General features: G+C 38.9%; 1 protein-coding gene across 1 annotated transcript in view; it reads left to right on the forward strand.

The window, feature by feature from the left end:
• Positions 1–601: 601 nt before the first annotated feature.
• LOC136866577 (exosome complex component RRP43) overlaps positions 602–23,967 on the forward strand; it is an 80,322-nt gene continuing 56,956 nt past the window's right edge. The window contains exons 1-4 of the mRNA XM_067143669.2: positions 602–738; positions 4,162–4,198; positions 13,811–13,948; positions 21,289–21,583. Coding sequence (XP_066999770.1) covers positions 722–738; positions 4,162–4,198; positions 13,811–13,948; positions 21,289–21,583 — 487 coding nt within the window. The 5' untranslated portion in view covers positions 602–721. The remainder of the gene's footprint in view (positions 739–4,161; positions 4,199–13,810; positions 13,949–21,288; positions 21,584–23,967) is intronic.

Genomic DNA, 23,967 nt, shown 5'->3' on the forward strand with positions numbered 1-23,967 from the left:
CTCTCCACACATCCGCCTCCGCCTAAATCGTGTCTGTAAGCTTACACATCTCTCTTTCCTTACTTTTCTTGACAGTACCTTCTGTCCATGTGGCCGAGCAGTCAGTACTGTAACTCCCATCTTTTTTCACTGTCAGACATATGAACATCACCGTCGCGAATTCATAGGTAAGCTTTTTCATGAGGGTTACCAACTGCCGTTAAACGTTTCGTGTTTAGTGTACTAACCGACTTTTCACGTTGTCGACTTAATCATCAATTTTTTCGTTGTATGTAACATCCATTTGTAACCCTTTCCTTTCCTCTAGGTGCGGACTTGCACATACTCACCCTTATATGTGGTCCGGTCTTGTTTGTTTGTAGTAAGACGTCGTGACAGACCACACAGACGTGAAGAATTAGAACCCTGTGTCCCAGTGTTTTTGTGTTCTTCCCTGATCGTTTAGCCTATATCTCATTGGTATTTTCCTAAGTTTCATCATTAACCGTTGCAATTCGCTTCCTTACATAGCTCTCCCTCCTCTTTCGTAGTGTACTACTTTCTTCTACTGTTGGCACCTCTCCCAGACATTAATTAACCCGCAAACCAGTGACTGGACGTAGCGTCTTACGACGATGTCCAACAACTAACCAAGAAGAAGAAGAAGGTTGTAAGTCATCCCTTTGAGGCTGTTTTGTTGTATGTTGTCTGAAAATAATGGAAAATAGATGAGAATTTGGACATGGCTGCCGAATACAAGTAATGCAGTATTTTTACCTTCTGTGTGATGTGTTTAAGTGTGCGTATGTGTGGAAATGATCGGCTTCCTAATCCGTTAATTCAAAATAATTTTTAAAACATGAAGTAGTTTCATAGGTGGTACACAGGTCATATTGATGTTTGTAGGGCCAAAGCAATATATCGTTGCTGCCAGGACAAAACCTCCTATGTGAAATATTTTAGCTTAGAACTTTTGCCGGAAGGTTCTGTCATCTAAGGTGCAATATTGTGTGAATGTTTTCAAGGCATTCTCGCTCTTAATAATGTATGTGCTGCGGGTCAGTATATCTCCAAAAATATCACATGGGAGGTTTTGTCCCGGCAACGACGATATTAACCTCAAACACATGACATCCAACCCAGATCATGCCTGTATGCAGGCTTAACTTGGAAAAATCATCAGTGCGCTATCAGTAGTGATAGCCTCTAATTACCTCTTTGATACATTTCGTGAACTATTGTTATTACTGTATGGCGTTAGCCACACCTTGTGAGCAATCGTACCGTGTTAAGCTTTTTTTTTTTTTCCTTCCCTATTGGTTTAACGTTTTTAACATCGCTCTAACTCAGATTTATTTTCAGGGTGATGGGATAGTGAAAGGGTAAAGACCAATTTGAACTTAGGAGCCCTGCTGCTCTTCTAATTCGTTAAAATGTGATGTACAAATGCCATTAAAAGATCATTTTAGTTTACCATTCCTTCATGGGGTACATTAATAGACAATACATAGGTTTAAGATAAACATTATTGCAAACAGCTTTATGCTACGTTACAGCATTTAAGTTCTGTGAAACATTACACGCTTGTTGTTTATTTTATTTATTAAAATTGTGACTTCATGCTACTTTACCACATTTACGTTCAATGAAACATTACATACTGTACTGTATTGTTTATTTTGTTTATTATAATTAGATTGCTAGGGACTATCCTTGGACTTCATTTTGTGAAACTATTTGACCTTTGAGTGACTTGTAGATGGAGTCAGGCAGGCCTAATATTAAAAGTAGTGTGCATCTATTACTGAAAGAATATTGACTTACCTTGTTTCATGTAGGTTTCAAAGCTTTTGAAGGTGTAGTAACTTGTTAACAAGAATGGCTTATCTTTGACTTGAGGTTTCTGTACAGTTGTCAACTTCCATTGTAATTTCATATAGCCTATTGTTATTGGTAACAATTTTCTATTGGGGTTTCACAGTGCGCTACACCGTTGCCTACGAGATACACAAGGCCGGGAAATACAGCACACTAGACTCGTCCTCGAAATACTTCCGACAAGTGCCGCTAGAGTTCTCTTTACTGATCTGCCTCGCCCACTCGTTACAACACGTTCGAATATGAAAAACTAAAAAAATTCATTAAAACTAGTTATTTCAGAAGGCAGCAAACAGATATGAGAACAAAGATAGACCAAGAGCAATTGTTTGACTTATTTTCTACAACGTTTTTCTTACAATATGCTTAAACGAAATAAGTAATTCACGAAAGAAGCAGAGAAATCTGATGGTGAGTTTGTCACTTACCGATTCATTTAATTGTGCCTCAGAGTATCCGATAAGCGGATTGAGATTGCTGTCATAAATAACTTTGGGTTTAATCGCCCTTTCACCAATTATCACCGATCCAATCTTTTCCTCCGCACATCTGATATTTTGACATTCGTATTGAAGCCGCTGTTTGGTGAGCGATGTTATGCCCATTGCGCAAATATTTAACGTCGTTTCACTGTATTTATTTTTTTTTCTTCCCGTAAAATTAAATTTGTGTTCGCCTCTGTGGTGTAGTGGTTAGTGTGATTAGCTGTCACCCCCGGAGGTCCGGGTTCGATTCCCGGCCCTGCCACAAAATTTGAAAAGTGGTAAGAGGGCTGGAACGGGGTCCACTCAGCCTCGGGAGCTCAACTGAGTAGAGGTGGGTTCGATTCCCACCTCAGCCATCCTTGAAGTGGTTTTCCATGGTTTCCCACTTCTCCTCCAGGCAAATGCCAGGATAGTACCTAACTTAAGGCAACGGCCGCTTCCTTCCCTCTTCCTTGCCTGTCCTTTCCAATCTTCCCATCCCTCCACAAGGCCCCTGTTCAGCATAGCAGGTGAGGCTGCCTGGGTGAGGTACTGGTCATGCTCCCCAGCTGTGTCCCCCAAGCCGAAGTCTGGTGCTCCAGGCCCTTGAGCGGTAGAGGTGGGATCCCTCGTTGAGTCCGAGGGAAAAACCGGCCCTGGAGGGTAAACAGATGAAGAAAGAAGAAGAAAATTAAATTCTTTCTAACAGGAATAAAGCTCCTAAATGACCAATTTTAACATGCTTTTCAATGTGGTTTGCTGTTTGGTCAAGTTCTGGTACCGTAAAACTTATTTTCTGATTTCATTACCCGTATCCTACTTCTCAATTTACAGATTATTTTCTGTAATCTGGTATTTAATTTTCTCATCTGTATATTTTTTAGATTTAACAGAGATACTCGTAGACTTTCCTTGATATAGAAACGAGACTTGTACTCCTTTTGCGTTTGTGGCTGACTTATGAAGATATGGTATGTTCATCGTGATCTGAATCGGAACTTTTACTAAATTTTTATGACAATACATCATTTTTGGGATCTGGGCGCTTCTTGCGTTTGACATTTTCCTGTTTGTGAACAGGATACACAATGAAAACAGAAGGAAATTTGATTGATGTGCTTACACTGAAATCTGTTTTATGAGAAGAATTGCTAGGTACCTAAAGAGATCCTACTATATCACCTTGGCTAGAAATAGTTTGCTTCCATTTCTCCCTTAAACCACACTCGGAAGGGAAACTATGGAACGTCAATTTTCATGCTTTTTTAGTGTCATCCGAAATACTGAGAGGTACACAACCTTCTTCTCAACCTCACAGACACTCTCCAACAGAAACAATAGTCACAATAAATTGCACAAAATCAACACAGCATCACAATTACTCCGCATATCACAATGTTAAAGTCCGCCAAGAACAGAACGGAAACCTGACATCTAGCAGCCAAACTGTAAACACGGTCGGGCCGCTTTTTCGGCGACAAATTAATAGCTATGTCCCAGCCTTGTATATCTCGTGGGCAACGGCTACACATAGCTGCTAACTTAGCAACTTACGTCTGACTGCTGTCTGTATACCGGTAGTTTGATTAAGCCTGTTACTGTTAGGCTATTATTTTCTCTTAAGTTTTTCTTTTTTAAATTTTTAAATTCGTATCAGAAGCATTAATACTATAAATACATATATACTCTTACTGAATTATATACATTATAGACAAAGGCACACTTATCAAAAAAAAAAAGGTCTGTACAACTTTTGCCTAGAAATTATGTTATATCATATTTATGTGATGAAATGGTGATTATTTTAATGTACTGATAATGTACTTCTGACATATTTCAGGACAATCCATCCTGTGAAATACTACAGGGATTATTTGGTAAGTGTTTTCTTTCTGATACAGTTAATTCATAAAATAACAAACAAGTAAGCTAATAAAGTAACAAATAATCACATTATTTCAAAAGGTGAATCATACAAATTTTAACTTGTATGACTTGTAGAAGAGGCCTTGGGGACTATGATCATTAACATGTGAAGTCTCTACAGTTTGACACATTGTTAGCCGACTCAAATCCTGTTGGTCTTGAAAAAAGAATTCACCATCAGAATGTTTGCCATTTGATGGTGGTATACAATTTATACTATAGACAGCGCAGAATAAACATCTTTTCCAAACAATAACGAGAAGCAAGATGTCCTGTTCTGATGACCTCCGTTTTTTAACAAAGGAGTCTCCAAAGAACTTTTATTTGTGCTTATTGTCCTAATGTTTTTTCTTCTCAATTCTTTCTTTATACAGCTGAAGAGGACCACTAAGTGGTCGAAACATGTCCTGTAAGTGTTAATTTATATTCAATTTTGCCTGAGGCAATAATAAAGTATCGATTAGGTGGTTATTTATACTTACTTCTTGAAGGCCTACAATATCGAAAGCTCATAAAATTGATCATCAGTAACATTACGTTGACCATTGTTTGTTGTGATGTTCCTTATCTCTTATGCTGCCACTCGTCTCTGATAGATGGGATTACTGCTGCCTACAGAGTATGACAGCCTGCCTGAATATTGGCGGGAATCAGCAGGGGAGTTAGATAACTTTCTTCTCAAGTACACTATTCCTCTGGTTCATACATTTTCTGATACTGCTGCTACATAAGACACTGGGTCATCATAGTATTCCAGCTATTCAGTCCGTACTGTGACGTGTTAATTGGATTGATCAGTGTGCACAGTTAACGGAATAATGGCAGAGGCTCACCTATGACCTGGTCTAGAATTACAGTTTCGGCCTCTTCCAAATTGTAGCACCACAATTCACTAAATAACTCCAAATTCAACCCTGAATTGAGCCGTTTCTTAATAAAGGCTTCTTCCAATTCACTTTTATTAAATTCTACATGCATTTTATTCCAAAATTAGCAGCCAAGAGGGGGTTTCTCCCCTGGCTTGGAGCAAAAATTTGCCTCCAAGTCAGATAGATTCCCCCCCCCGGCCAACTCATCAGGTACTCCAAGGAAACAGATGAGTAAAAGGGCATAGTTTTTAGTTTTTGCCCTGTATTCCCCCCCCCCCCCGAAAGTAAGTGTGCTCACGGCTGTCTGCGGCCTGGTCATTCCATTTCTGGAACTTTGGACTGTTCGTTAAAAGTGAGAAAATGTGTGATTTTTCATTTGATCAACTATTTCGTATGATAGCATTGGTTTTAATCACGACATTCCTACTGATGTCATTTTAAGGTGCTATGTTGATTTCAGTTGGGAAAACCACTAAGGCGGTCTTTTTGAGGATGTAAAAATGCAGGTGGAGAGTGAGTATCTGCCATTATAATGAAAATTCCCCAACTAGATTGTGACTGATGGTAGACAAGTGGGCCTACCATTACAATGAAAATTACCTAACCCAGTCTTCATATAAAAAATATGTTTGGTGACTTCCCCGTCGCGTTTCTAGGGTAACGTTAAGAGATGTGCAATTTAATAATCTTACTCACAACGTGTACACTACCTAACCTATAATTAGTATACAATATAGAATTCCGTAGCAAAGCGCAGGTATATCAGCTATATATACACACACACACACACACACACGCTTTTACTTTTATAACCAAATAGAATCAACATTTTTCATATCGCTTGCCTCAATACCCACAGCGATTGAATGAAATTCATACAATATGACATTACTCCCAGAATTGTGCACAAATAGAAGTTACTACCAGCTGGAACACAATCAATAGTTCGATACAAACCAGTGCTATTAAATGGAATTATACACTCCTGCTGTAAACAGAGCAATGGTAAAAATTAATATTGTACAATTCTAGGATGATAGGGACTGAAGGATAGATATGCATGCTCTGAGCAGGGCGATGCTCCTTTGTTATTAGTTGAGGAGAGTGCCGATAAGTGTGTTGTTAGTTGCTACCAACTTTTGATATTTTTTTTCTCAGCACTGCTTTCGTACATGTGGAATAAGGGTTTAGATTTTTTTTTTTTTTTTTTACAGATTTTCTGTATTGGTTTGCACATATCCTTGGTAGTGACAAAAAGCAATTGATCTATCAGGTCAGGGCGGTATAGCAGAAAACTTCTTGAAGGGAGCGAACCCCAGCTCTCTTCTGAGACAGCCAGTGGTCAACACTGTTGGAATCCTTTACACATTTAATGTTGGAACTGATTTTTCTTTAGGATCGATTAGCAACGCAAAGATGGTTGTTACATCTAACTACATTGAATTCTGGGAACAAGGCCATGCTTCATAAAATAGCATCCATTGGTAGGGAGTGTTCAGCGGAGGGTTGTGGTTATTGGCAGAAAATATTTTTGCGTTTGGTTATATGAGTAGGTTTCTCCTGCAGGTGGGATAGTGGGATTTCAGCATTAACTTAACCTAGGTAGCTCCTGTCTAACAAACCTAGCCACTCTGCATAGTTTTGCATCACATGCCATTGCAGCTAAATCACAGCTGGATATCTTCTATATAGACATTTCAAAAGCTTTTGATTCTGTAGACCATATTCTGCTGCTCCATAAACTCTCTGAACGATTTAATATATATGGCAGTTTTCTGATCCTTCTTGCTGGCTTCCTACATAACCATCGGCAGAGTGTGGTATTATGAGGCCAACATCTTCATGGTTACACTGGGTGAGTTGTTCGTGCGGTTAGGGGTGCGCGGCTGTGAGCTTGCATCCAAGAGATAGTGGTTTCGAATCCCACTGTCGGCAGCCCTGAAGATGGTTTTCCATGGTTTCCCATTTTCACACCAGGTAAATGCTGGGGCTGTACCTTAATTAAGGCCACGGCTGCTTCCTTCCCACTACCAGGCCTCTCCTATCCCATCGTCGCCATAATACTTATCTGTGTCGGTGCGACGTAAAGCCACTAGCAAAAAATAAAACTTCATGGTTACCAGTCACCTCTGGTGTCTGAAACAGCAAATACCGTACTCTTTGCAAATGCAGCTCTTCTACAGTCCTCATTTAACGTCCTCTCGAATTGGTGCCGTACTTGGAAACTTATCCCCAATTCACGAAACCACATAACCACAAACCTACATAAATCTCCTCTACCTACATCATATTACCTACTTGACAAGTGCATCGCCATAGTTGCAACAACGTGATTTAGGTCTAATATTTGACAAAAAAATTGCTATTAAATTGAAATAACAAATAACCTAATTCAACCTATTCAAGTATCCAGTATTCGGGAGATAGTGGGTTCGAACCTCACTGTCGGCAGCCCTGAAGATGGTTTTCCGTGGTTTCCCATTTTCACACCAGACAAATGCTGGGGCTGTACCTTAAGGCAACGGACGCTTCCTTCCCACTCCTAGCCCTCTCCTGTCCCATCGTCGCATAAGACCTATCTGTGTTGATGCGACGTAAAGCAAGTAGCAACCTATTCAATACAAATAAGAAATGTAGATTTACATTTCTATTTAATTATAAGCGGAAGCGGTACCGGTTTCGACCCCAATCTGGGTCATCATCAGCTGAATAAAATGCAAAAACAATTCATGGGTAAAAAAGAAATTAAAGAATGAGTCTTTCACAAAAACTGTTGAAGAGGCAAAATAAGATGATGGGGATTGGCACTGTGCGATTTTAAATCATAAAATCTAGAAGAAGTAGAAGGTCGGTCACTTATATGAAGTAAGGTGCGATCTTCTGAATAGTAGCACAACACACCCAAAGTTCAACATTGTCTCCAAATGTTTACGAGAAGAGGTGAACAGTTAAGTGAGCCAGCATGCATATATTATCAGGCGCGAAGTCACAACGTAATTTAACAAATATGAAGTCCAAAATAGTGTAGAAATCGAAGACGAGTTGCTTGATTGAAGCAAATTGCTACCTCCTGGAGATCAGCGCAACACAAGCAATGTCAGGCACTGTGCTTTCAATTTCACAGTGATCGAGTGTAACTTCTACGTCTTCACAGATCGCTACGCAGCATACTGTCGTTCTGTCATAATCGTAGAGTTCAAGGTGCACACACTGGCTATACGCTCGGTTTGTTGACCTATTTATATCTGGCTGTGAGCAACGCTCTGAATCAGGTGATGAAGAGGTGATAACTCTTCCCAAAATTTAACTTATTATATCTTGGAAACCACTGGATGGATTAATCTCAGATTTGCAGGGTTGTACTTTTAAAATATGGGCTACAATTTAGTATTGGTCTCATATTTATTGATCCAGTCGTTGAGAATTTTGAAAATGGTTTCGAGAGAATTCTAAGGGGAGGCAAGCTACAGGCAGTGCTCATGAATAAAGATTTATAACTCGTATGTGCCAGGGCCTATGCCTTCCTGGTACAGTATTGATGATTAAAGTATTCGCAAATGTAAAGATAGGAACTTTCCACCTAATCAATACATTTATTCTTTATAAAGTACTTAAAACGTGTTGAGAACAAAAGTCCAAATAATAAATTGTATAAAGTTTACACCTTTCGCTACCAGATGGAACAATGATCTTATAAAAAAAAAAAAGCATAACACCATCCAATTGGAAGCCTGTTTCTGACTGCTTGGTCACTAACTCGTACTCCAGAAGCTTCCTGTCGTGTTCGTGCTGTAACTAGTGGCAGTTTCAGGAGAGCTTGTAGATGCACAAATTGATCCTGCCCTGGGGTTATTTTTCTTTTGCAGCGCATGCCAGTGCATCACTTCAAGTCTCCTGAAATGTCTTGAAACAGTGTAATGCATGATTTGCTTCATTCAGTGACAACTGCTTCCCCCTTTGCTTACCTTGATCAGTCATGACTTAATAATAATCATCTGGCCTCAGCTACCGTGTTCAAGCAATTTCATTCTACACCATCTGGCTGCTTACTTTAGGCCTACTAGATGGCAGAATAAATCAAATCTCTCCTTGGTTTATAGCTCAGTTTTTAATGAATTTTGTCGGGTAAACACTGAATGTGGTGTTGGAGATCTTTAAATGCCGACATATCGTCCCCGCTCTAGCAAACTAGCGAATCTGCAAATTGTCAACAAATTAGGAGAGCTGAAAGAAGTGATTACTCATGTGAAATCAATTTTTATATTTAATGATTGGTTTTATGTGTTAGCCGTAAAGAACGAGCTGCAGATGTGGGGCTTTGTCAGAGGGTAGACATTATATAAGTAATAAAATCTAAACCAATACTTCAGAAGTTAATATTCCATAATTTTTCACTTTTGGTGGTTTGCCATAGTGGGGATGATATGACATGTGCTGTCAAATTGACTTTATTCCCCCCATCAGAAATTTGACTTCCTCTGCTGCGTTTGAACCCGCTCTCTTGGGATTTGAAGGCCAACACTCGTACCTCTGGTCCATAGAGGGAGCTAGTGATGACTTGTAAACACTACACTGCACACAAACCAACCTTCGTACACACTTCAAATTGAGGCACTCATAACTTTCAACTGAAACCTCCCGAACATCTGAAAGACTACAGCCCTCATTTGTGTCAACAGGACATGATAGGAAAAACTTAAAACGGTCCACCTTTTCAATACAAAAAGTTATATTTTATTTATAACATGTATTTGTACTTGGAACTAGTTTCGACGCTGTGTTTGCGTCATCATCAGCCAAAATGGGAAACAGGCAAGCATGTAGGCATTTATGTTACACAAGGCGTTACATTAAACAATACACATCTTACAAGGAGATAAAAACAGGGACGAATATAGGAAACAAATGAATCGTTGAGAAAACAAAAGTTATACAAATTAAAAATAACCTTAACCACACATCTTGCAGTGCGAAAGTGTTCTTCTTGAATGATTCCTGAATGTAAAACACACGCGCACACATTTCTGAGGAGCCAGCAGGCAGGACAAAGTAAAGTGAAACCTTAAGAGTTCTTCTGAGAAGAGTTCATCATTTTTCTATGTTCCGACTAACTAATGAAGTCTCCCTTGAGTTCCTGATAAACATATACAACAGGAAATTCTCCTTCACTCTCCACACTAGCTATAAAGAACAACGGTAAAATTTTAAATATTGCGCAGAGACGTGAAAGCATGATTTTGAACATGATATAACTCCTTCAGATAACCCAGTTTTTACACAAGGTGTTACATTAATTAATACACATCTTACGAGGAGATAAAAACAGGGACGAATGTGGAAACACATGCATCGTTGAGAAAGCAAAGTTATACATATTAAAAATAAGCTTAACCACACAACTTGCAGTGCGAAAATATTTGCCTTGAATGATTCCTGAATACAAAACGCACGCGCACACACTTCTAAAGAGCCAGCAGGCAGGAAAAAGTAAGGTGAAACCTTGAGAGTTCTTCTGAGAAGAGTTCATCATTCTTTCTATGATCTGACTAACTAATGAAGTCTCCCTTGAGTTCCTGATAAACATACACAACAGGAAATTAAAACAATACACATCTTACAAGGAGATAAAAAACAGGGAAAGTTATACATATTAAAAATAACCTTAACCACATATCTTGTAGTGCGAAAATATTCGTCTTGAATGATTCCTGAATACAAAACACACGCACATACATTTCTGAAGAGCCAGGAGGCAGGAAAAAGTAAAGTGAAACCTTAAGAGTTCTTCTGAGAAGAGTTCATCATTTTTTCTATGTTCCGACTAACTAATGAAGTCTCCCTTGAGTTCCTGATAAACATACACAACAGGAAATTCTTCTTCACTCTCAACAATAGCTATAAAGATCAACGGTAAATTTCATTTTAAATATTGTGTAGAGACGTGAAAGCATGATCTTGAATATAATATAACTCCTTCATTTAACCCAATTTTTTACACAAGGTGTTATATTAAACAATACACATCTTACGAGGAGATAAAAACAGGGACGAATGTAGAAACAAATGCATTTTTGAGAAAGCAAAAATTATACATATTAAAAATAAGCTTAACCACACAACTTGCAGTGCGAAAATATTTGCCTTGAATGAATCCTGAATACAAGATGCACGCACACACTTTCTAAAGAGCCAGCAGGCAGGAAAAGGTAAGATGAAACCTTAAGAGTTCTTCTGAGAACAATGTATTCCTTAATACCTATTTTATATTCTTGTCAAGCTGAATACCGGACCTATGAAGATCACAAGATTAATTTGTGCATCTACAGAATGGTTGTTAATGAAGCTATGTAATATAGAGAGAAACTTTCAAAGGTGGTTAAATGAAGAAGTTATATCATGTTCAAGATCATGCTTCCACATCTCTGCACAGTATTTAAAATACAATTTACCGTTGCTCTTTTATAGCTATTGTTGAGAGTTAAAGAGAATTTCCTGTTGTGTATGTTTATCAGGAACTCAAGGGAGACTTCTTTAGTTAGTTGGAACATAGAAAGAATGATGAACTCTTCTCAGAAGAACTCTTAAGGTTTCATCTTACCTTTTCCTGCCTGCTGGCTCTTTAGAAAGTGTGTGCGTGCATCTTGTATTCAGGATTCATTCAAGGCAAATATTTTCGCACTGCAAGTTGTGTGGTTAAGCTTATTTTTAATATGTATAATTTTTGCTTTCTCAAAAATGCATTTGTTTCTACATTCGTCCCTGTTTTTATCTCCTCGTAAGATGTGTATTGTTTAATATAACACCTTGTGTAAAAAATTGGGTTAAATGAAGGAGTTATATTATATTCAAGATCATGCTTTCACGTCTCTACACAATATTTAAAATGAAATTTACCGTTGATCTTTATAGCTATTGTTGAGAGTGAAGAAGAATTTCCTGTTGTGTATGTTTATCAGGAACTCAAGGGAGACTTCATTAGTTAGTCGGAACATAGAAAAAATGATGAACTCTTCTCAGAAGAACTCTTAAGGTTTCACTTTACTTTTTCCTGCCTCCTGGCTCTTCAGAAATGTATGTGCGTGTGTTTTGTATTCAGGAATCATTCAAGACGAATATTTTCGCACTACAAGATATGTGGTTAAGGTTATTTTTAATATGTATAACTTTCCCTGTTTTTTATCTCCTTGTAAGATGTGTATTGTTTTAATTTTCCTGTTGTGTATGTTTATCAGGAACTCAAGGGAGACTTCATTAGTTAGTCAGATCATAGAAAGAATGATGAACTCTTCTCAGAAGAACTCTCAAGGTTTCACCTTACTTTTTCCTGCCTGCTGGCTCTTTAGAAGTGTGTGCGCGTGCGTTTTGTATTCAGGAATCATTCAAGGCAAATATTTTCGCACTGCAAGTTGTGTGGTTAAGCTTATTTTTAATATGTATAACTTTGCTTTCTCAACGATGCATGTGTTTCCACATTCGTCCCTGTTTTTATCTCCTCGTAAGATGTGTATTAATTAATGTAACACCTTGTGTAAAAACTGGGTTATCTGAAGGAGTTATATCATGTTCAAAATCATGCTTTCACGTCTCTGCGCAATATTTAAAATTTTACCGTTGTTCTTTATAGCTAGTGTGGAGAGTGAAGGAGAATTTCCTGTTGTATATGTTTATCAGGAACTCAAGGGAGACTTCATTAGTTAGTCGGAACATAGAAAAATGATGAACTCTTCTCAGAAGAACTCTTAAGGTTTCACTTTACTTTGTCCTGCCTGCTGGCTCCTCAGAAATGTGTGCGCGTGTGTTTTACATTCAGGAATCATTCAAGAAGAACACTTTCGCACTGCAAGATGTGTGGTTAAGGTTATTTTTAATTTGTATAACTTTTGTTTTCTCAACGATTCATTTGTTTCCTATATTCGTCCCTGTTTTTATCTCCTTGTAAGATGTGTATTGTTTAATGTAACGCCTTGTGTAACATAAATGCCTACATGCTTGCCTGTTTCCCATTTTGGCTGATGATGACGCAAACACAGCGTCGAAACTAGTTCCAAGTACAAATACATGTTATAAATAAAATATAACTTTTTGTATTGAAAAGGTGGACCGTTTTAAGTTTTTCCTATCATCCTTCTCAGTTCAATACGGACAAAAAATGAAATTCTTAGGTTTAAATCAACAGGACATGTTATTGCCACAATAGTCTAAACCTCATCCCACTATGTGTTCGTATAATGTAGTTAGGAACATCTAAGGGCTCTTTTTTGCAGTAAAATCCCTCCATTCACATAAACATCAGATTTACTGGCAGATAAAGATTGGACATACTAACATCAAAAGAAAGCTAGGCACCACACACATATTTCCAGTCACCATGGTGACCTGGCACCCAGCATTTTTCGAGCCCTAAATATCTGGGAGGTTATAGAAATACATTCAAAATAACACACACTTTATATGACTTCACTTCTGCAGGGCCATGATTTTTAAAATTTTTGATTGCCTTTTGATATTACTGATGCTTATAGAATACTAGCTGTTCTTATTGTGTGTATAGTTTGAAACAATTTTGATTTTTATCTGAAAAGGTCTTAGTATTTTATTTGTTAGTAGATGTTATTTCTTGAAATCCACAAAAGAGTATGTTTTCAGTTTTCTTTGGTCTGTTTGTAAAAGGATTAATTCCCTTTTATTTTGCAGGCACATGATGTGAGACCTGATGGAAGAGCTTTTCAGAAATTTCGGCCTGCTTCCGTCAATGTCGGCTCCATCAAGACAGCCGATGGTTCCTCTCTTGTCAAGATTGGAAATACCACTGTTGTTTGTGGCATTAAACTTGTGAGTGGATTATATATGAAATGATACATAGAAAGACAAAATGAAACAACCTATATGTTCTGAAACTTCAAAATTTATTCCACTTGCTACCACAATCATTTTCATAAACATGTCTTAAATAATTATTATTCGTGTGGCCAATGTTACCTTCTACAGGATGGAGGAGACTGTACAGTCAGCAACTTAATGTGTTAGGTGGTGGTATATAACCTGACTCCAACAGGGCCAATAACTTTGGACGGAAGAGCTTCTTTAGTTGGGTGCTGGCCCCAACTGGAGGAAATGCCACTGAAATCCAGTATGTAGCAGTGTTTGTTCTCCAGTTTAGGGACGGCCTCTTTAAAACTCAGCAGTTAGTTATAAGATGCCTTTGGGTTTGGGGAGCCCACCCTAATAATAGCACCCCCTGTGGGCGGGGGACGTAGACAAAGAATACACCCATGGGATCCCCTGCCTATCGTAAGAGGCGACTAAAAGGGGCAGCCAAGGGATAATTGAATTAGAACAGTGAAACTACTAGTAATTAGTATCATCACTTGCGAGTAATACCACTATGTTCGGTACACAATAGGTTTGTAGTAGCAGCAGACAGTGGTTCACTGTGGGTTTACAGTACCTGTGATTAGTCCACTGTATGCGGAACACCACGGGTCTGGGTGTTTCCTGTGATTAGTAGCACTATATGAGCGACACTATGGGTCTGCGTTGCCTGTAATCAGTACACAGTATGTGAGGAACACCACGGGAATACAGGCGCCTGTGATTAGTACCACTGTATGAGCGACACTGTGGGTCTGTGATCAGTACCCACTATGTGAGGAACACCACGGGAGTACCGGCACCTTTGATCGGTACCCACTATGTGAGGAACACCACAGCAATACCGGCGCCCGCAATCAGTACCCACTATGTGAGGAACACCATGGGTTTGCGTTGCCGATGAGTGGTGCCATTATGTGAGAAACATCATAGGTCTGTGTTATCTGTGCGACATACAATACTTGTGAGTAGTATCATATTGTGTGGAACACCGTGAGCCTACGCTATTTTTGATTACTGCAGCATCATTAGAAATACCATGGTTCTGCGTTACTAGCGTTGAGTACTATTATGAGGGGCCGTTGACCTGGATTTTGGATCACTTTAGACAACAAGCACTATCAGTTCAGGATTGTGCTTTGGAAGCAGTCCCTTGGTCAGTAATACCGTTGTTTTAAGATAGAGTCTGGGAAGGTGGGGCATTGTGGGTCGGATTCACAGATTATTTTAAATTCATGATCATTATTCGTAGTATTTTTGAATTCTAGTCAGTGGATCGATTTTGGAATTATTTTTAACTTTCAGGATTGCGAGTTGGATCCGCCGATTACTTTAAAGTTGTATTCATTCATTCATTCATCAAGTTTTGAATTCTGGTCAGTGGATGAATTTTGGACTTTTAAATAGTCATTACATTTCGTCTCATTTTGTACCATTAGGGGCCAATGGCCTAGATGTTAGGCCCCTTTAAACAACAAATATCATCATCGACCTAATAATAGCCTATATTGTAATCCTGGTGGTGCTGTAGTAACCACATGACGAAGCTTTGCCGGTGTTTCTTACTTGTGAAGGTATCTATTGAAGTTGAAGAGTTCTCTCTCTACCTTGTGAGTAATCAGCAAACCGTAACTTGAATGGAATGTATGTAGATTGTGGACATGTTAAGTGATTATAACACACATTATGGGCAGAAAACAAAAATATGTATATCCGTCACAAGTAATCAAAGCAGTCCAATCTGCACAAAAGCCATTCACTCTTCCAGTCACACTCATCGTGAATTGCATTGATATTATCCGGCCAGCTGTTTTACACTTGTTGAATTATTCCTTGCAAAATGGAATCTTTCACACCCCTTAGAAACGTGGTTGTACACATCCAGTACCTAAGAGAAAAGCACCTACATCCTGTAGTGACCTTAGGCCAATCAGTAGGTATAGTCTGTGCTTTAAGTAAAGCTCAGGAAAAGATAGTGCATGAACTGCTATATGCTGTTTGTTTGGTTTCAGCATCCTAAATCACATCTAATCTGGTTTCAAAGCGCCTGTGGGTGGGGGTAGTAGAATAACACACCCTGCCTGTTGTAAGAGGCAACTAAAAGGGGCACCAGAGAGTCTGAACTTTAGATTGTGGGTGGGCGATCACAGGACCCTTAGCTGAGTCCTGGCATTGCTTCTACTTGTGCCAGGCTCCTCACTTTTACATATCCTATTCGAACTCCCTTAGTAAACTCTTGTTCTTTAGTCCCCAACGGTATTAGAGCATTCAAGGCCTATGGAATCTTTGATTTTCATACCCTTCATGGCCCTTGTCTTTCTTTGGCCAATACCGGTACCTTCATTTTTTGAAGTGTCAGATCCCTTCCATTTTTCCTCTCTGATTAGTGTTATATAGAGAATGGTTGACTAGTTATACTTCTTGAAACAATCACAAACACCACATCTGAGTCGCTTAAGTGCGGCCAGTTTCCTGTATTTGGGAGATAGTGGCTTCGAACCCCACTGTCGGCAGCCCTGAAGATGGTTTTCCGTGGTTTCCCATTTTCACACCAGGCAAATGCTGGGGCTCTACCTTAAGGCCACGGCCCCTTCCTCCCCACTCCTAGCCCTTTCCTGTTCTATCGTCACCATAAGACCTATCTGTGTCGGTGTGACGTAAAGGAACTTGTAAAAAAAAAAGTTTTCAAAGGTAGGTCTTAGCACAACAGCACCTCTCCTAAAAATCGCCAGCGATAGTGATAATCTTTTGTCAGACGACAAGTCACCGTTTTGTTTCTGTTCAGTTTCAGCTAAGCTTTTGACTGTGTAAACTAGGAATTATTTCTAATGAAGTTTAAGTCAATCAGATTGTTGCAAAATGCTTTGTCATGGTTTGAATCATATTTGTCCCATCGTTCTCAGAAAGTTTGTTTTCTTGAATTGTATATCTTCAGGTTGACAATTAGTGAATACTTGCATACTACAAGGTGCATTGCTTGGTCCTGTATGCTTCTCGATATTCATATCAATGATGTACCAACAGTGTTTAAGAATAGGTTTTACCATATGTATGCTGATGATCTTCAGGTGTACACCCATTTTAGTCCCAGTACACTACATCAGTATATAGATAGAGCCCTTTGCGGAAATGCAGAATATTGTCTGCACTTCCTTCATCCGCATCCACAAATGTTTGGTTTTCCGTGGATATTGTGAATATTTAACTACAGTATGTTACATCCAAGGTATTGAAACAGATAGATCGGTTAACATGACACAGTAGCTCTGATACCTGGTACCAGAACCCCTACACACCGGGCGAGTTGGTCGTGCGCGTAGAGGCGCGCAGCTGTGAGCTTGCATCCGGGAGATAGTAGGTTCGAATCCCACTATCGCCAGCCCTGAAAATGGTTTTCCGTGGTTTCCCATTTTCACACCAGGCAAATGCTGGGGCTGTACCTTAATTAAGGCCATGGCCGCTTCCTTCCAACTCCTTGTCCTTTCCCATCCCATCGTCGCCATAAGACCTATCTGTGTCGGTGCGACGTAAAGCCCCTAGCAAAAAAAAAAATAACCCCTACAGTCACAGGGTTATGTGGGATTTTCTCTTGCGAAAACTACCAAAGTATTGACCTTTGTTCTTTCCTTCCATTAATTACAGGCAGGAGCCTGTTAGACTTAGGTCATATTTACAGCTTTATGTTCTCAAGGCTCTTTATATATCACCATTTTCCCATATGGTACCACTGTCAAGGGTCGCCTAATCAGAAGCAAAATCTTTTTTTCGTAATCCGTTTACCCTCAGGGTTGGTTTTTCCCTTGGATTCAGGGAGGGATCCCACCTCTACTGCCTCAAAGGCAGTGTCCTGGAGCATGAGACTTTGGGTCCTGATCCTCGCCCAGGTGGCCTCACCTGCTATGCTGAATAGGGGCCTTGTGGGAATACAGGAAGATTAGAAGGGATAGGCAAGGAAGAGGAAAGGAAACGGCCGTGGCCTTCAGTTAGGTACCATCTCGGCATTTGCCTGGAAAAGAAGAGGAAAACCACGGAAAACCACTTCAAGGATGGTTGAGGTGGGAATCGAAACCACCTCTACTCAGTTGACCTGCCGAGGCTGAGTCCGAGGGAAGAACTAATCCTGGAGGGTTACCACTTTCTACAAACATACATACAAACCGAGCTCGATAGCTGCAGTTTCTTAAGTGCGGCCGGTATCCAGTATTCAGGAGATAGTAGGTTCGAACCCCACTGTTGGCAGCCCTGAAGATGGTTTTCTGTGGGTTTCCCATTTTCACACCAGCAAATGCTGGGGCTGTAGCTTAATTAAGGCCACGGCCGCTTCCTTCCCTGTCCCATCGTCGCTATAAGACCTATCTGTGTCGGTGAGACGTAAAGCAACTAGCAAAAAAAAAAAAAAAAAAAAAAAAAAAAACCATACACGTATGCGCGGAACGACTGTCGTTTGTTTTTCTTCCTGTACAGCATTCTGTTTTTGTTACATTGTGGATGTTAGACATGATGAGCGTCATAAACCTTATTATTGAAAACTTCTAGAATGTGGGCTGCTCTCCATTTCACTTCTTACACACAAAATATTCTCTACTAAGGTACCATATTATCTTTATAATCTATTCCAATTAATGAACACCATCCATAACAGAAATAACCGATACACAAAATCTACAATTCAGATTCCCATACATTGAAAAATGGAACTTTACAGTAGAACCTCGATACATCGTTCCCGGAACTGTTGTTTTCCCGCATTCATCGTTTAATTTATTCGGTCCCAAAAATGTTCCATATAAATCAATGTTAAATTTCCCCACAACTATTGTTCCTCGAACTATCATTTTATCGCATCGATCGTCGAAAAATTATTTGTCCTCGACCACAATTTTCCGGCATTGATTGATCATACGTAAGAAAAATATACGCAAACAGTTTTTGAATTTAGAGGGACTGTTCAATACTCTTAGCATATAATAGCGGCAACCTGTTATGCGGCTAATATAAGTTTGTGGAAAAATCTACAGTCATATAAGTATATTTACGTCAAATTTATCACAATTTAAAACCATATTAACATGAAACTGTGTTAAAATTATACTGTCTCTAAGACTTGCGAGTCTTATGCCAAAAACTGATAAAAACATATGCAAACCGGTTTGTTCACTTATGAAATAACGTGGATTAAAAAAAGAACTACTTAAAAATAAAATAGTCTTGAAATACTATGTGGTTAATTTAACACACTTCTTAAAACTTGACGTAGAATCGTGGTAGAAATAATTCAATAAATGTCCCTTTAATGGAGCAATCCTAGTGTGGTGGAAACGAGCAATAAGTCCTTTGAGATGTTATCAAGGACAACGTTCCCAGTTCAGTGCGCACCTGTAATAATAAAATGTAATAAACTATTGCCCTCTGCCCAATGGACTTTTTACAAGCCAGACCAATAATCTTTTCTCATAGCCTAGTCTTGTAACTAGTTCCTAAGTGGGCAGCCTCGCACAGGCTGCAGTGACATCATCCGAGATGCGCCGTGTTGAATTTCTAACCTCTGTGACATCGTCTTTGCCGAGCTGCAGGAGCCGCGCCGTGTTGGGTATCTAACCTATCCTTCACGAAGGATCTATGGAATCTTTTTGTAAATAAAGGTTATCGCCGTAATATCTACGTACATCCTTAATTTGCAATAAGAGAACTCAACTGAAAGGTTTCCGATTATTACGAAATGTCTGAAGAAAAGTGAAACGAAACGGTGTAAAAGTCACGCTTTTTATTTTCATCGCGTCGGTCTATATCACGGTTGCAGTATTTTGATACCGTTATGTATAGTATGAGCTAAATAGTTAGCACGTGTTGGCCTTTGGGTCAAAGGGTCTCGATCAGGATTTGAACTTTCCTTTCCAACGGTTCGAGGGCTGTTTGTGTGCCAAATTAAACATTAAAATTCATTTTTGGTAGGGCCGCATTTTCATAAGCGCGTAGATTGCCTATTATGCTACAATTCTAAAGACCTGCACCCGGCTCCACAGGCCGCACACCATTGCTGTTGTTTTCATAATAATAATATATTTACATAACGAAAAATGTCCAAATACATTACCTGTATTTTATTATTTTGCTTTCCCCCTATTTTTTATGTTGCCCGCATTTATAGTTTTCCTGCATCCGTCGTCATTTTCCCCCTCCCCCTTGAAAAACGATGCATCAAGGTTTTACTGTACACGCTCACAATCAAACTTTACAGGGCAATGTACGATTTAGAAGAGCTGGAAGTATTGGGTTTGATGGTTAGGGGCACTTAAGTACCTTTTTTGTGAATTTCTGCAACAAAAGTACAAAATACATCTTTTCGTAGTTGCCACTTTTTGGGGATCTTTGTCTATTTTAAAATCACATCTGTATTCACAGTAGTCCCTATATATTCCTGTGAATGTCCTAATTCCTATTTCCAAATGTTTAATTCTGTAGACTAGGGTTTCCCAAACTTTTTGTCTGAGGCCCCTTCAGAGTGTCGAAGATCACTTAGCCACAGAACATTTGGTAAACAAAAAACAGAATTTTATGGTGATACCATGTACTTTCTATGAAAGTTTCATTTAACTTTATTTACATGTATGTATGTTCAGTACTCAACCCGAAGGCTGTTTGGATCTTCAACAGCTCTGCCATCAGCTGTCATAGATGGCCTAGGCATCACTGAAGAGGCGTACTAGGGAAATGAGGAGTGAGGTAGTTTCCCGTTGCTTTCTTCACCAAGCCAGAAGTTGCTATTACATATCAGTCTGCCAAGCTTACTGAAATGTATACGCCACCTGACCCTATGAGCAATATTTTCACACCATTCATACCAGGGACTGACTGCATAAGGAATGGCATTCCTAGCATTGCTCATACCTAAGTCACTTTCATATTGTCAAAGCCAAGGATCGGACAGAGACAGATCAATGAAAGTAACAAAATTGCTCTAGCCTATACCAGAAGACTTAGTGCACTGTGAATACTAGGTCCCGATAGCAGAACTATTTTATTTTCATAAAGATACTTTATACATACACAGGAATTATAAAACAGGGGTCATTGGAAGCACACAAAAAATGGTATAATTTTTAACTAACTTGTTTCTAGAATAACTTCTTAATGGTAAATCACAAAATTCTAAATTATTTTATAGGACTAAAATCTAAAACTTTCATTTTTAGGATTCCAACTCCCATTAGATTCTATTTTTTCCCACACAAGCTATTCCACACTTGATGCCCTTGTAGGTATTCATGATAAAATTCAGAAATGTAAACTTTCCTTTTCAGGAGATAGCCCCACCAAAAGCAGAGGAGCCTGGGAAAGGTTTCTTTGTACCTAATGTAACACTTCCTCCGTTGTGTTCTCCTAAGTTCCGGCCAGGACCTCCCAGCGACCAAGCCCAAGTGGCAAGTCACTTTGTGGCTGAAGTTGTGTCGAACTCGGCCTGTATTGATTTAGGTGAGCTCTGCATTGTGCCTGAGAAACTTGTCTGGGTTCTTCACTGTGACCTTTACTGCCTTGATCATGACGGAGCTCTTCTAGATGCGTGTGTTATTGCCTTGATTGCGGCTCTACGCACAGGTATGACAGTTAACATTTTAAAAATATTAATTGTACAGTAGTCCTAAAATTTCCAATTTTTTAATTGAAAAAATTTAATTTTTATTATAAGCATAGGTATGGAAATCAATCTTCTTTTTCTTCTTGTCGTTTGGGCCTACTGAGGACCACGGGGCTCGTTTCGACTCCTTGTATGAAAATTCTGTTTTTTCTTCGCCCCGAAAGCTTTCATCTTCTGGCTGTGTGCTTGTTTCCTTTCCTCGGTCCACTTCGGTCGGGTTGTGCCTGTACTCTGTCTGCTGGTGAGAGACTCTGGAAAGACACCTTGAAAGTCAACTGCCAGAATAATGAATCATTTTTAAATTCTATTTTTAAAAAATGTTAATTAGATATTTAAGAGATTAAAAGCCCAAAGATATTTGTTGCTGTTAAAATGAATTTAAATTCTGTGAACTGCTTTCAGCAGTGAATATTTTGTTAACATTAGGTTACTATTAAAAATATTCAAAGACTTCTTAAAATAGATTACAATGAGAAAAGGATACAATTAAAAATAGTTATATTACAATAAAAAATCTACAGATAAGACATTTTCTGTCATAATTCTGTAGCCTATAAATCACTTTTGAATTGTTGTTGGTGTGTGATATACATTGAAGCAACGAACAAGACACAGATCTATGTCATAGTCTTAATGCAATAAATCTTTAATTCCCATTTTTGTACTCTTCCCCTTTGTTCTGTAACAGGAATTTGTCTGAGAATATGAGAAAGAAAATTAAATGCTATCTTGTGGCTACTTTTAGCAACTAGGTGCACATACATAAAACATTTATATTCAAGGTTTTTAGTATATTTAGTTTGGTTGCTAAAATATTCTTGAGCTATGATTTTTTTTGTTTAAAAAATGATACGCATTCTTCTGTATAATTCATTGTTATCACTACGCAAGTCTGGGGTTGGTGATTTCCCAATTTTGGCCCGTTTTCATGATATTTAGATCTGTAGCATAGTTTCCCACTTCCCAACTAAAGAGAAATTCTCCCAAAGTTTTCTCCTTTGTGGTGACAAACTTTAAAAAATATTAACAATCAACAGTTTTACTTCAGCACACCATAATTATGGCTACTTTGTTGGAATGATTTTTTTAATGTGATCCTGTTTGGATTTTTATATGAATGAAAAAATAACCTGAAAATGTATTTGCAAAAAATATGGGTGCATAAAATTTAAAAAGAGAGTAAGTATATTTTTTGACCAGACTATCATTTACAACTGTTCATAAAACTGGGTTGCAGTTAGTTTACTGTTACGAGGAAAGAAGCGGAACATTTTTTCTACACATTACACAAGTCTGTCCTGTGGAGTTAACTTCAACAACTCTTTTAAAATTTTTTTTTTTTGCTATTTGTTTTACGTCGCACCAACACATATAGGTCTTATGGCGACGATGGGGTAGGAAAGGCGTAGGAATTGGAAGGAAGCGGCCATGGCCTTAATTAAGGTACAGCCCCAGCATTTGCCTGGTGTGAAAATGGGAAACCACGGAAAACCATCTTCAGGGCTGCCGACAGTGGGGCTCGAACCCACTATCTCCCGATTACTGAATACTGGCTGCACTTATGCGACTGCAGCTATTGAGCTCAGTAACTTCAACAACTGATCTATTGTTCCATTGATGGGATTTTACTCCTTGTCAAAGAAGCATTCAAATGTCTTGATGACTGAGTTATCCCAGAGTGTGGAGTAGTCTGGATTAGGAAATGGAGTTCATTCCTGGGTCTATGTTGAGAGGACTTGGGGCATATTTTTTTAGACCTTTTACTTGATAAGGAATCCTCTCCAGTGCAAACATCACACTGTTTATCACGTTCGAGGCTGAAAACTGTTTCAGGTACTGCGTTCAATTGCTGTCCTGTAAGATGGTCTACGAAACCCCCTTCATCATCCCCCGCAGAGTCCTCATCAGAATGTACAGCCGTATCCAGCGGCACAGCATATCTCTCTTACGTCTATGTCATTCTTTTCCGGTATATGTAATGCTTCCTCCAAGGTGAGGCCACTGGAGAGGGTAACTAATTACCGAGTTACTATGCTTGAATTTTCTGAACATGCCATAGCTCTTGAAATTCGTAATGAAAACCTATATTGGTCTACTCATACATTTATGAAACCTAACTTCTGTAATAATTCACTTAGTAGTACAGTGGAACCTCGATTATCCGTTCCCGGAAAATACGTTTTCCCGGAATATGCGTTCAAATTACGTGGTCCCGCGAGCATCGTAACTAAATCACCTTGTAAAAGTCCTGCATTATCCGTTCCTCGAAGAAACGCTTTCCCGGATCAACCGTCCAGAAATTCCAGTCCCATCAATGCTAAATCCTCGATCAATCGTTTTTTAA

Source organism: Anabrus simplex, chromosome 3 (assembly GCF_040414725.1).
Source record: "Anabrus simplex isolate iqAnaSimp1 chromosome 3, ASM4041472v1, whole genome shotgun sequence".
NCBI classification, from domain to species: domain Eukaryota; kingdom Metazoa; phylum Arthropoda; class Insecta; order Orthoptera; family Tettigoniidae; genus Anabrus; species Anabrus simplex.